Genomic DNA, 13,138 nt, shown 5'->3' with positions numbered 1-13,138 from the left:
ATTATTATATATTATTGTAAGCATGATGAGCATGTAACACAGAAGTTGTCCTAGTGCTCTTGTTCATGTGGTTTTTAACTGGTTTGGATGCTCACTATGGTTTGTTATGAAATTACTATTATTTAAAATGGAAACAATGCATAGCTTATTTATGGCATCACTTAGAAATTATTTTGAAGTCAGATGTAAAGGATTTTCTTTCCTGGTAATGGTTCAAACCATAATATATTGTGGTTCACAAGAAATTAACTCACTGCACTAATGCAGAGCTTGTGAAAATGTATTGTTTTATTTATGACAGTAGTGATATGTATTTTTTTAATTTATTTATTTATTTTGTTACTAGTTCTGTGTGTTTTTGTAGTCTCCTTATGGTTTGTAAATATGGTACAGACAGACACTGTGCTGATCTGGCCTATAAAACAGGACATAATATAAAAGATTATCTTAAAAAGGTCATATGTAACTTTTTTTCACTATACATTAATTACACTTATAACGTTAAACAAAATTCATCATTTTGTTGTCTATGATCATTTTCCAGCCTCCCTGACCAATTAAACTGGCTATTTGTGGATGCTGAACAACAATGCTTTGATTGCTGTCAGGTATAATATAGTTAAAGCAGGAAAAAAGTATTTGGCAGCTGGGCAGAATAATACACTTGTTTTTCTTTGGAATTATGTTTATTTTCCTTTCCCATTTTTTTCTTCTTGTATTACGCATAACCCTCACTAAATTTTGTTAGATGTCTAAAAACAGGGAGGGATTGCATTCAGCTTGTCAACTGAATGTTTTTTGTTTAAGGATATATTAACTGGAAAATGGGTCAAAAATATTGGGTAAGAAACTGACATTTGCACAAAGTCTTTACCACATTTTATAGTTAAAGGTAGTTCTTCTACTGTTTAAATACTGTATAAATGTGGGAGGTCATATTTTAATGTGTTTGTGACATCAGAAACATTTTCAGTGAATGTTCTTTTTGGACTAGGGAAAAGGTTTTGAGTTTTGAATATTACAGTATATGTGTTGATATTACTCTTTTAACTCAAAAGGTCAAGAATAATTAGTTTCTTCGTAAAACCTCTTTAACAACCACAACCAAAAATTTCCAAAAATTATTTCATTTTACTCATGGAAAACCAGAAGTAACAACCAGGAGCGTGAAATCTAGGCCTAAAGCCCAAAGTATACTTCACTTTTTACGCATATACGAGGGAAAGCGTACAGTGCGTGTGACATGAATTGCGTCATCAGAACAGTACGCGCACCACACGATTTTTGTAACCGTGCGTACTTTGTACGCTCAGGTCACACATGCGCACTGAAGTTATTTTGCAGTAATCACGTTTTCCACATGGTGGCAACACTGTCCTGGGCCGTTGTTTCACAGTAGAAAACTAAACTAAAGAGACGGACAACGACAACAAAACTGCGGAGACTGCAACAACAGACGCTCACACTGACAAGCGCTTGTGAGCGAGAGGGTATGAGACAGCTCGGCTTTAGTTAAAAGAGTTCTAAAGTATATTTGGTATCAGTCATGACTAAACAGGGAAAAATAGAGCAGACACTGAACATGGATGAAGCTTTCTAGAGCGCATGTGTCGACCTCCCACATTCTCACACAACTTCAAATGGAGTTCACTTTTAAAGGCTACGCGTTCGACTGTACGCATACGCTAGCGTACGTGTACAAAAACGAAGTATACTTAGGACTTAACTGCTCACCTCTGGCCCATGGGGTTGTATATTTCATTGCTCTGACAGCCGCTGATGGTGATTGGGTCAAAGAACTGGAAGGAACGCAAGCCAACGCCAGAGATGGCCACGAGATCGGAGCGGAACATGAGGAGAATGGCTTTGGTGTGGTAGAAGGCCATGCTCAAGTCATGACTAACTGGGATGACCAGAGGATTGGTACGGCAGCTCAAACGCCAGTCGCCTAAACATTTCAGGGGAAGGAATGGACACATATGACAGTAATCAGAATTTAGGAACTTGCTAATATCATAAAGTCAAATAGTTACACTCAAAAAAAGCTCTCACCTAAGCTGTGGATGCTCTCTTTAGTGTCGATCAGCTGGACTGTGATGTTACACTGGGCTTGGTCAATGTAGCTGGTTCCATCTGCGGCTAAATGGATGATAACGGCCGCAGCAACCATAGGATGTGAGAAATACGCCTGCCGGACACAAGATCTGGTCTTACATTTATGCAAAAGTCTTCTTCTGTACTGTAGCAACACTCATTATATGCATATAAGTTGAGACATGGGCCTAACTATCAGACTCACTGTATTTTGGGAGTTTAGACTCGCTAAGTTTTGGGAGTTCATAAAAATGAATTCCCAAAACTTACTGCCAGATTCTGGAAGATAAATTCTTCAAACAGTGGTGCAAAATGATGTGATGCTGGTCCTTCAAGAGTCACTCTTAAATTATCTGTCTATAAAGCCCATAAATCAGTCTTCATGTATTTCACACTTCAGCATGGTATTCTTATTAAGTGAGGGCCATTTTTTAGGATTTTTTACCGACAAGAACTTGACACATTGCAGTTCTGGAGACTCCAGGTAGGTTGTAGTTCTGGAAAATGGTGGTGCTGGAGACTAAATGGTTTCTGATGGTTTCACACCTACTTCTTCACCTTAATTCTGTTAATAACCTGTTTTTTTTTTGTTTGTTTTTTCTGACCCTGCTGACCCAATGAACATTTCGCTTACCAATGGTCATGCCTTAACTTTGCAAATTCTAGTATTGCATCCTTCTCATGGGCATTTAATCATTTTTTACTTTTAGTCAGAGTTAAATCTCTTGTTTGGCTCATTTTATCTGTAAAGGAAATACTTAATCCTGCTTAATAATTATGCACACCTGAATATAAGGAGTTTTTTTCACTTTCAACATCCATGGACAATTGTATATCAATTATAAATGATTAAATACAAGAGTATTAGTAGTTATTATGATTGATGTGGTTTGGAATTGGTAAAATGTGCTTGGGGAAAAAAAAAAAATGATCAGAATACCAACTTGCCTAATAATTATGCACGCATTGCAGTATATATTTCCTTAAATTAATAAAAACAGCTGCATTTAGATCCTGCTCCTATTTCCCTTACATAACGTGACAGTGATAACTATTAGTTAAAAACACTCCATTTACCTGTAGTGTCTCACCCTAAAGTACTTAATAAACCTGCATGCCACAGCAGCTCACACTCTGTAATGTATTATAACAACTATGAATTATATTTAAAGTTGAAATCTCCCAACATGTCAAATAAAATTATAATGATAAAAAACAAATCTTACCTTTAACCAATACTGGGGATACCAGGAAACACCCTGAGCCTCTCGACATGGAAACCAGGCGTACTGAGACACTCCATCAGAGAGGTCAAACACTTTAGACTGGCATGTCTGGGGACAGAAAGCATATACGTATGAATAAATAAATATAGCACAAAAATGTCATCAAACCGTCAAACCCCAAGCCTTTTTAAACTTTTAAACATTTAAAAAAGGCTTTGTCTTGGATTTCAAACTGTCATCATTTAGTTACTAATTAGTGCAATTTTGTGAATGGCACACAACCCATTTACCATTTACTTTATTTTCTAACTAGACTATGGTTAGTGTAACTATTTATTGTGTTAGTTTTACAGTAGCTTGTCCCCCAGCTGAGAAAAACAGCCTGGAAGTTAACAACCTAAAAATACAGCATAACAATTTTGATGGATTTTGAAAATGACTTTGTTCTTCTCCCTGTAATTCCTTGATAGTATTTCTTACAAATTTGCTTTCCTGCCCTTTTCTGTTTGTCCCTCTGTAAACATGCAGAGCCAAAGGCTCTGTTGTCTACAACATGCCTTAACAAACTGACTGGTACATACTCATTTATAACCCTATTACATGACATCATGCAGTTCATTTAAGGATGAAGAATGTGGTTTGGATTAATGTTGTTTTGTTGTACTGCAGGTGGACAGCTCTGAAAACAATGTCTACCCTGATCTGCATCATGTGATGTGTACTACGGAAATTATTTTTATCAAACCTTACTGAAAAAAAGAGCTGTACACATCATGACATTAGACAAGGACACCATTCTCCTGACCATATGGAATATGATACATGTAATTGGAGCCACTATGGAAACCACACGGAAAAATAATGAAGCATCTGACCAAGAGATCTGTTGATGTGTCATGTATGATCTGGTCCCTCAAGGGAATAAAGCTATATTGCATTTCCAAGTATTGCAACTGCAGGTGGCACTTTTTTTTTCCCCCTAAATGCAAGGCATGCACTTTTATACATGTTTATGCAAAGCAAAAAGCCTTAACCCAAACTGATAAGCACCATACGCTAGTGTAATGGAGAGGGAATCCTTGTGAAAAAGACATGAGCTTAATTGTATTGAATGTGCATTTGAAAAACTACCCGGCACCTGGGTAAAAAATATTAAAAATAACCCAATAAAATGACGGTAGCTGTTGACTTGCATTTTATGAATGCCCTAGGACCATGGTTTCAGATAAAAAAATAAAAATAAAAAAAATAAAAAAAAGCTATTGTTCTTCTTCTACTCTACTGTTCTACTTAAAGAAAAAAAAAAAAAAAAGTAACTTACTGTACATCTTGGATGGCCTGAGGGTGAGTAAATTAACAGCAAATTTATATTTTTACTGAAGTGTATTTTACGCTGAACTGAACTTAAAGAAAGCAATCTTTCTTCTTAACACACTTAAGTACACCTTTATAATGTGATTTTTGTACATCAAATTAAAAGTTTGCTTTAATGTACATTTTAACAAGAACACTCATTTTGATGAATATATTAAAGATTATTATAATTTTAACTGTAGTGTTTTATTTGATATTACATTTAAAGCTAATATAACAGTTAAATGTAACAAATATACCAGCTTCATTACAAATGTGTAATTACAAATATATTTAAATAAAATGGCATGCAAGTTTCAATAGAAATTGCATTAGTATATTGTAGTTATGAATGCTTGTCAGTACGTTCAGCAGTACTTGAACCATATTTCAAAGACAATAGAAGTAATTATGAAATTACGTATACAGGTGTAATTAAGTCCTACTTAAGTGGGTCAAAAAAGCACTATAAGGTTCAGCTAATTGCATTTTTATACAACTTAAACTACAATACATTTTCATTTCATTGCAATTAAAATGCAATTAAGTGTCCAAAAACGTTACATTCAGTTCTCACTTTTCATGATAAGTACTTTTTTTCTATACGCTAAAATGTACTTTTCACAAGGGAATGTGGAAAACTACACCTCTACAGTGGCTTCTCGCCTCGTCGATGTTTATCATTGATTTGATGAGGTCATCGGAGGAACGGCTACCTATCAGTGGGTGGTGGAAGTCTCCCTGTGGATGCATAGCAGGACTGTGACATCACTGTAAAACCACAACATCACCGCCAGGAAAGACCCACCAATAGCCCAGCATGAGGGGCTAAATAAACCAATAAAACAAATGATCTAAAACTTATTGACTCAAACCACAGGTTACTGGAATGTGAGGACAGGCAGTAAATTATAAAAGGAGCTGGAAAAATCAACACTCAGTGCTCGGAGCCGGTTGGGTTGTTTTTTCAACCGAGAGGAAAACCGACCTGAAAAAAAACAAGAAAAAGAAAAAAAAAAAAAAAATTGATTGAGATCTTGTGCTGTGAGGCTGGTCACGTCAGTGGATCACTGACAGCTGCAAATTTCACCTTGGTGTGGTTCCAAGCGTAGAAAATTGCACCGTGATGTAATAGTGGCTGTTTTTGTCACCAGGTCCCACACTTTGTGGTATGTACGTGTAGCAAAGCAGAGCAGGGGCGACATGCAGAATAATTGCACTTATAACCCAGCACCATGGTCGACCCAGCAACTGGATGTTTCAATGTGAAGTTAATTATAAGCAAACAACCTCAAGTGCTCACTCCCGAAAACAAAGTAAGCCTGGGATGGTTTGACAATTGCGTCCGAGAGCTAATGTTTACCAGCTGTGTAGTTCTGGAGTGAAACGCCACCCACCCCACCCCACCCCACCACACCACACCACCACCACCTTACTACACACACATATACACAGAAGAACCACAGCCAAACCCCAAGATTTTGTTTGTAAATCACCACTTAAGATAAAAGGGAAACGGAGAAGAATCATTGGGAGCCACAGGGGAAGGCCTCCTGCGTGCCTGTCCTTCCTCTGTCTGCATGGGCAAAACTATTCTTGCTTATTTTGGCTGATGCCTCACTGGCTATGTTTACATGCACAACTTTTGTTTAAATCGGATGAAATTTGTTCCGATTGATGAATTTGAATGTAGTGTTTACATGAACGCTTAATAAAGTGATCGGGTTGATGTGCGCTTTTATGTCACAAGCTTCAAATTGGATTTGATTTTTTGACATGAGCACACTGGACGAATATAGAGAGTTTCCTGCTGTTTCCTTGCATAACCATTTTTTTCTTTATTTGTTTTAAACAGAATTAATATTTATCCACTTCTGGTCACAATTTGGCGACAAGGAGTATATAAACTGCTGTGCCATGCTGGTTATATTTATCACACAGTAATGAGTGGATGAGAAACAAGGACTGGTGGGACCTTGCCCGGCTCCACTTCACAGACACTGAGTGAAAGGAGAGTTTTATAATGACTACACTCATTTATACAACATTTTAATCAACAGGAATAACAGCTCGTTCTGTGCGTCATACGTCATTACCAGGGCTTGACATTAACTTTTTTGCTTACCAGCCACTATGTGTCACAACACAGGCTAGGAGACACAGAGGTAAGTGGTCAAACAAGGGTATTTATTGATATTGACAGGGGAGTAACCAGGAGGAGTCGACAGGTGAGTGAAGCACAGAGTGACAAGGTCCAGATAGTGAGGCTTGCAGTGGCTGCAACGATGATCGCTGAAGGGAAGTCGTGGCCTAATGGTTAGAGAGTCGGACTTGTAATCCAAAGGTTGCGAGTTCGAGTCTCGGGCCGGCAGGAATTGTAGGTGGGGGGAGTGAATGTCCAGCGCTCTCTCCACCCTCAATACCACGACTGAGGTGCCCTTGAGTAGGCACCGAACCCCCAACTGCTCCCCGGGCGCCGCAGCATAAATGGCTGCCCACTGCTCTGGGTGTGTGTTCACAGTGTGTGTGTGCACGTTGGATGGGTTAAATGCAGAGCACAAATTCCGAGTATGGGTCACCATACTTGGCCGTATGTCACTTCACTTTCACACACTTTTGACAGGAATCCGGGGAGCGGTGGAGATATGGGAACATCTGAGGTGAGGAAACACAGGTGAGTAAGTCAGAGTCAGGCTAAGCTCATGGATGTGAACGGTAGACTGGACAAGGAGGGAGTGTGGAGAGTGTGCTGATATAGTGGGGCTTGATTAGCTGCAGCAGGTGCGGGGAATCAGAAGGCAGGTGATTGTGATCTTGTGAACGTGGGTGCTGATGACTGTGGTGACTGAGACCCTGACATTATCCCCTCCCCCAGGGGCGGCTCCTGATGCCCTAACACGACGACAGGGACGGCCACGGGATCTTTCCATCTTTCCTCGAGCCGGGCACCCAGTCGCCGTGAGTCCAGAATGTCACGGACCTGATAGACTGCGGCCTCTTCCAAGAACTCTGTGGGAGGAGGTGCGTCCGGTTCGGTGCGTCCTGTGGTGGAAGGGGAAAAGGGTTTTAGGAGCGAGACATGGAAAGTGGGATGGATTCTGTACCTTGCTGGGAGTTGAAGCTGGTATGTGACTTCGTTGACCTACCTCTGTATTGAGTTCTGGGCATACTCGGCCCAGGGGAGGATGACCGAAGGTAACGTCCGAGCTCTTGGATCTTCCGCTCAGTCTGGCCGTTAGTCTGGGGATGGTATCCGGAAGACAAGCTGACTGTTACCCCGAGGAGCTGAAAGGCTTTCCATACATGTGATATGAACTGGGGACCCTGGTCAGAGACTATATCCTTGGGCAGACCGTAATTTCGGAACACGTGGAGGAAGACTTTCTGCCGTCTCAAGAGCTCAAGAGCTTTCAGGGGGATCAGTTTGCAGGCCTTGGAGAAACGGTCCACGACCACGAGCACGCATGTGTGACCTTCAGAGTTTGGGAGATCTGTGACAAAGTCTACCCCGATGTGCGACCAGGGCCTGTGGGGAACAGGAAGGGGAACCAGCTTGCCAGCCGGAAGATGGCGGGGGGTCTTCGACATGGCGGACGTACCTGATGACATTCTCGGCCATACTGGGCCACCAGTACCGAGCATGAAGGAGTGAGAGGGTGTGCACTCTGCCTGGGTGTCCAGAGCCCGGTACTTCGTGAACTGAGCCCAGAAGGGTTAACCACTGGGAGAATGGCACGTACGTCTTCCCTTCTGGGCCTCCCTGTGGAGCTGGCTCAGAGCGGGTGGCGTCACGGATGTGCTTGGTGACTTCCCACTGGATGGGGCTGACAATGAGGGCTGGAGGGAGAATGGGTTCCGGGTCTGAGGGCTGATCGGGAGCGTGTAACCAAGAGAGAGCATCTGCCTTGGGGTTCTGGTTTCCGGGATGGTAGGTGATGGAAAACTGGAAACAGATGAAGAATAGGGCCCAACGGGCTTGGCGGGGGTTAAGGCGTTTTGCATCTCTAAGGTACTGCAGATTCTTGCGGTCGGTTATGACGGTGAATGGAGATGAAGCTCCCTCCAGCCAGTGACGCCACTCCTCCAGAGCCAACTTGATGGCTAGCAGTTATCGATTACCGATGTCGTAGTTCTGCTCTGCAGGGGTCAGTTTCCAGGAGAAATATGAGCAAGGATGGAGGCGGGGAGGCTCACCGTGGTACTGGGACAGCACGGCCCCGACGCTGGTGGTCGAGGCATCTACCTTGACTACAAAAGGAACTTGAGGATCCGGGTGGTGAAGGATGGGGGCCGTGCTGAACACTTCAAGATGTTGGAAGGCTTCGTGGGCATCGGGGCTCCAGGACAGAGACTTGGGCTTGCAACGCAACATGGAGGTAAGAGGCGCTGTGAGCCGACTGAACAGGTGGATGAAACGTCTATAGAAGTTGGAAAATCCTAGGAATCGTTCCTTCACTGACTGTGGGAGTGGCCACTCCTGAATGGCTTTAACCTTCCCCTGGTCCATCTGGATACCTTCGGGGCTGATGTTGTAGCCGAGGAACTATACCGTGGAGCGATGGAACTCACATTTCTCCAACTTCAGATAGAGATGGTGAACTCTGAGCCACTGAAGGACCTGCGTCACGTGGTGGCGATGTTCGGCCAGTTTCCGGGAGTATATAAGGATGTCGTCGATGTAGACAATCACGAACTGATGGAGGAACTCCCGGAACACCTCGTTCATGAAACACTGGAAGACGGACGGTGAGTTGGAAAGGCCATACGACATGACCCGATATTCGTAGTGGCCTGATGGTGTGATGAATGGTGTCTTCCACTCATCGCCCGCCCGGATGCGAACAAGGTTATACGCACTCCGCAGGTCCAGCTTGGAGAAAATGCTCCACGGAGTTCCTCGAGGGCGGCTGGGACCAGGGGAAGTGGATACGGCAACTTCACTGTCTGGGAGTTCAGGTCTCGGTAGTCAATGCATGGCCTCAAGCCTCCATCCTTTTTGCCCACGAAGAAGCTTGAGGCGGCAGGTGATGTCAATGGCCGGATGAATCCCTGTTGGAGAGCCTCCTTAATGTAATCCTCCATTGCCTTGCGCTCCGGGATGGACAACGGGTAAACTCTACCCTTGGGGAGTTTGGCTCCAGGCAGCAGGTCAATGGCACAGTCCCATGGCCGATGTGGTGGAAGGCGTGTGGCTGCCTGCTTGCTGAACACATCCTGGAACGCTTGGTAGTCAGATGGGATCGTAAACTTCACCTGGGGCTCAGGGCTTTCGACGAGGGTGGATCACACTTGGATTTGCGAAGATTTCCTGAGTGGCTTAGGAATTGAGGACAGACCGTTCTGGAAACAGGTCTCGCTCCAGCGAGTGATTTCACAAGGATCCCATCTGACTTCTGGAGAATGTTGGTTGAGCCAGGGGCATTCCAGGATGATGTCCACCGTGGGTCCCTCTAGTACCAGAAATTAGATGGTTTCTTCGTGCAAACATCCGACTCGTAGTTTCAGAAGTGGAGCTCGATAATTCACCCTTCCACGCCCAAGTGGTTTTCCTTGAATGGTCTCGACTCGGAGCTCCCAGGCCTGCCGCTTACGGGGTAGATTGAGCCGGTTTAGGAGGGCTTGAGATATAAAGTTCCGAGGAGCCCGAGTCGACAAGAGCGGAGACTGAAACAGAGGATTCTGGGGTGAGTAGTTGCACTGGCAGGAAGGATAATGTGGAAACATCGGGTTCTAGTTGAAGTGTACTCACCGCTGGGCGTGGAGGTCTCATGGGGCAGTTTCTGATGAAATGATCCGGGGATGCACAGTATAGACATAATCCAGCTGCGAGGCGGCGCGCATGCTCCGTGTGTGAAAGTTGAGCGAGTCCTCATTCCATCCACTAGTGGCAGCAAGCGTGCAGAGTTTATCTTGCATGGACAGCCGTCCAGCGGCGACACCAAAGACCTCCTTGAAATGGTTGGATAAAGCTTCATAGGAATTAATAATGACACTCTTGGCGTCCCATATCGCCTTCGCCCACAGCAACACCCTGACACTTAACAGGAAGATGAGAAAAGCTACCTCCGATCGCTCGGTGATGAACTTATGTGGCTGCATCTCAAGGAAGAGAGAGACTTGGAGCAGAAAGCTGCCACACCCAGCTGCGTCACCCGTGTAGGAAGCAGGGATGGCCATGGGACATACAGAGGCAGGTGCAGGTGCAGGAGCTGGAGCCGGCAGAAGAGAGGCTCGGAGGGTAGTGACCAATTCCTCCAGCATGTCAACCCCCATGCCACGCGTATGGTCCTGGTCCGGTCTTCTGTCACGACACAGGCTAGGAGACACAGAGGTAAGTGGTCAAACAAGGGTATTTATTGATATTGGCAGGGGAGTAACCAGGAGTCGTCGACAGGTGAGTGAAGCACAGATTGACAAGATCCAGATAGCGAGGCTTGCAGTGGCTGCAACGATGGTCGCTGACAGGAATCAGGGGAGCGGTGGAGAACAGGAGCGGTGGAGATACGGGAACGTCTGAGGTGAAGAAACACACAGGTGAGTAAGTCAGAGTCAGGCTAGCTTGTGAACGGTAGACCAGACGAGGAGGGAGTGTGGAGAGTGCGCTGATATAGTGGGGCTTGATTAGCTGCAGCAGGTGCGGAGAATCAGAAGGCAGGTGATTGTGATCTTGTGAACGTGGGTGCTGATGACTGTGGTGACTGAGACTCTCTGACACCATGACTAGTGGCTTTCCAAAATTACTAGCCACTCAGCATTTTCACCAGCCACAATTTTGTTGCTGGGAAATTACATTTTATATGTTTAAAGTTCACAAATGAATACTAAAATTTACTTAAATTGATTTCCAGGTAATTTTTTCCTATATAAAAGATAAGTTTTTTTTTTGTTGTTTTTTTTGGAGGGGGGATCAAGTTTTTATTGCTTTTGCATAGAAAGGGTCATACACAATTGTATACATTTAAAAGGCAGTCGAACCTTACTACTAACCTTACTAACCTTATTAAATGCATTTTTTTTTCATATCAAATAGTTAAATAAATTGTATTCATAATTACATTTAATGTAATGAGACACTACAGGACTGTTACCAATCAAATGAAATCAGAATCTGCAAAACAGATCTTTCCACTGCGGAATAAAGTGAAGCAGCTGAAGTGGCATTTTAGATGCATTTTTACATAGACAAATGTAATGAAGCTCAAATGTAGCATGCCATTTACGCTGCAAAATTACAACTGCATAAATAATGTTACGTGTTAAATTCAGCAAGTGACTGTCTTACTCAGTGAGTCATAGAGTCATTCATTCAAATGATTCATTCAGATGGCTGATTCATTCAAGAATGAACCAAGTGCCTGTCTTTATGAATGGGTTACTGAATCATTGATTTGTTCGATACACTGAATCATTTGGTAAGGAAACACTTATGAGATCTGAGTGATTAAGGTGTTTATACAATAGGCTTTACAGTCCGATTGAGTCATCAATCTGATTACTTTACCGATTATTTGGTTGGATGTAAACGTAGCCACTGTTTGGGGTCAAACTATTTTTTGTTTTCAGGGTTATTTGTTTTCAGGTCCCATTGCAGTTTGTAGTTGTGGGGTCTGGTTAAAATTGTGTTCCTTGGATTTGATTCCCATCAGTTGAAATCGTGTTTGTCGGTTGTCGCCAATAGGTGGGGCCCCTGGAATCGTCACCAGATTCCTCTCCATTAGCGACGGCCCTGATCCTACAATAGTTCTTTTGGCATCCCTCCAACACCCCAACTCCCCAACTCTTCCTTCCTTAGGTTTGGTTCTTGGCTGGTTACCATTAAACCAGTCAAGGAGTCCTTGGGCAGTGGTTTTCAACTCTTCTCTCCCCCCCCCAGCACTGCCTACTTTATCTCACACATTGACTCCAGGTCTTGGAGTCTCTCCTACTGAGCTGATGACCTGATTCAGGTGTGTCTGGTTAAGGAAACAGTCAAAATGTGCTCTGTTCGGGGGGCTCCAGGAACAAGATTGAGAACCACTGTCCTAAGGGGTACTTTGGGCTTAGAGTGAATCTTGAGCTTGAACACTCCTTCATGGATGGCAAACAAAACATGTATACCTCCTCTTCATTAAAGATTACATGAACATGTTGAAGTTGAATGTTGAAGTTCATCACTGCACCAAAAAAGAGCACATTTTCAGTAATTCTTTACAAAAGTTGTGGATATGTAACAGGTGTCCTGTGCAGAGGTAAAACAAAGTATTCTAGGATTGACTCTTGTCAGTCACAGCAAACTGCAGGGCTCTTTGAGAGGAACCCATGCTTTTCTGTATAACAAGCTTATTCACAAACAGCTGTGTGACCTGGCACCGAATCAGCCCCTGGATCGCATGATTAAAGGATATGTTTGCCGATTTTCAACTAACTTTGTATTGTTTCAATTTTGGTAATATATGTTCATGTGCACTCAACAATGTGCATTCTTT

At 43.2% G+C, this 13,138-nt stretch overlaps 1 protein-coding gene across 2 annotated transcripts in view; it reads right to left on the bottom strand.

Moving 5' to 3' along the window:
* The window catches only part of pappaa (pregnancy-associated plasma protein A, pappalysin 1a), a 132,059-nt gene that overhangs the window by 51,861 nt on the left and 67,060 nt on the right, over positions 1 to 13,138 (bottom strand). For both annotated transcript variants that reach the window (XM_058777729.1, XM_058777730.1), the window contains exons 12-14: positions 3,321 to 3,428; positions 2,053 to 2,188; positions 1,735 to 1,948 (exon numbers count right to left, since the gene is read on the bottom strand). In XM_058777729.1, the coding sequence (XP_058633712.1) occupies positions 1,735 to 1,948; positions 2,053 to 2,188; positions 3,321 to 3,428 (458 nt within the window). The remainder of the gene's footprint in view (positions 1 to 1,734; positions 1,949 to 2,052; positions 2,189 to 3,320; positions 3,429 to 13,138) is intronic.

This window comes from Onychostoma macrolepis, chromosome 05, assembly GCF_012432095.1.
Source record: "Onychostoma macrolepis isolate SWU-2019 chromosome 05, ASM1243209v1, whole genome shotgun sequence".
Taxonomy (NCBI): Eukaryota; Metazoa; Chordata; class Actinopteri; order Cypriniformes; family Cyprinidae; genus Onychostoma; species Onychostoma macrolepis.
The sequence above is the reverse complement of the archived record's forward strand: the minus strand, read 5'-3'. Positions and strand labels throughout refer to the sequence as shown.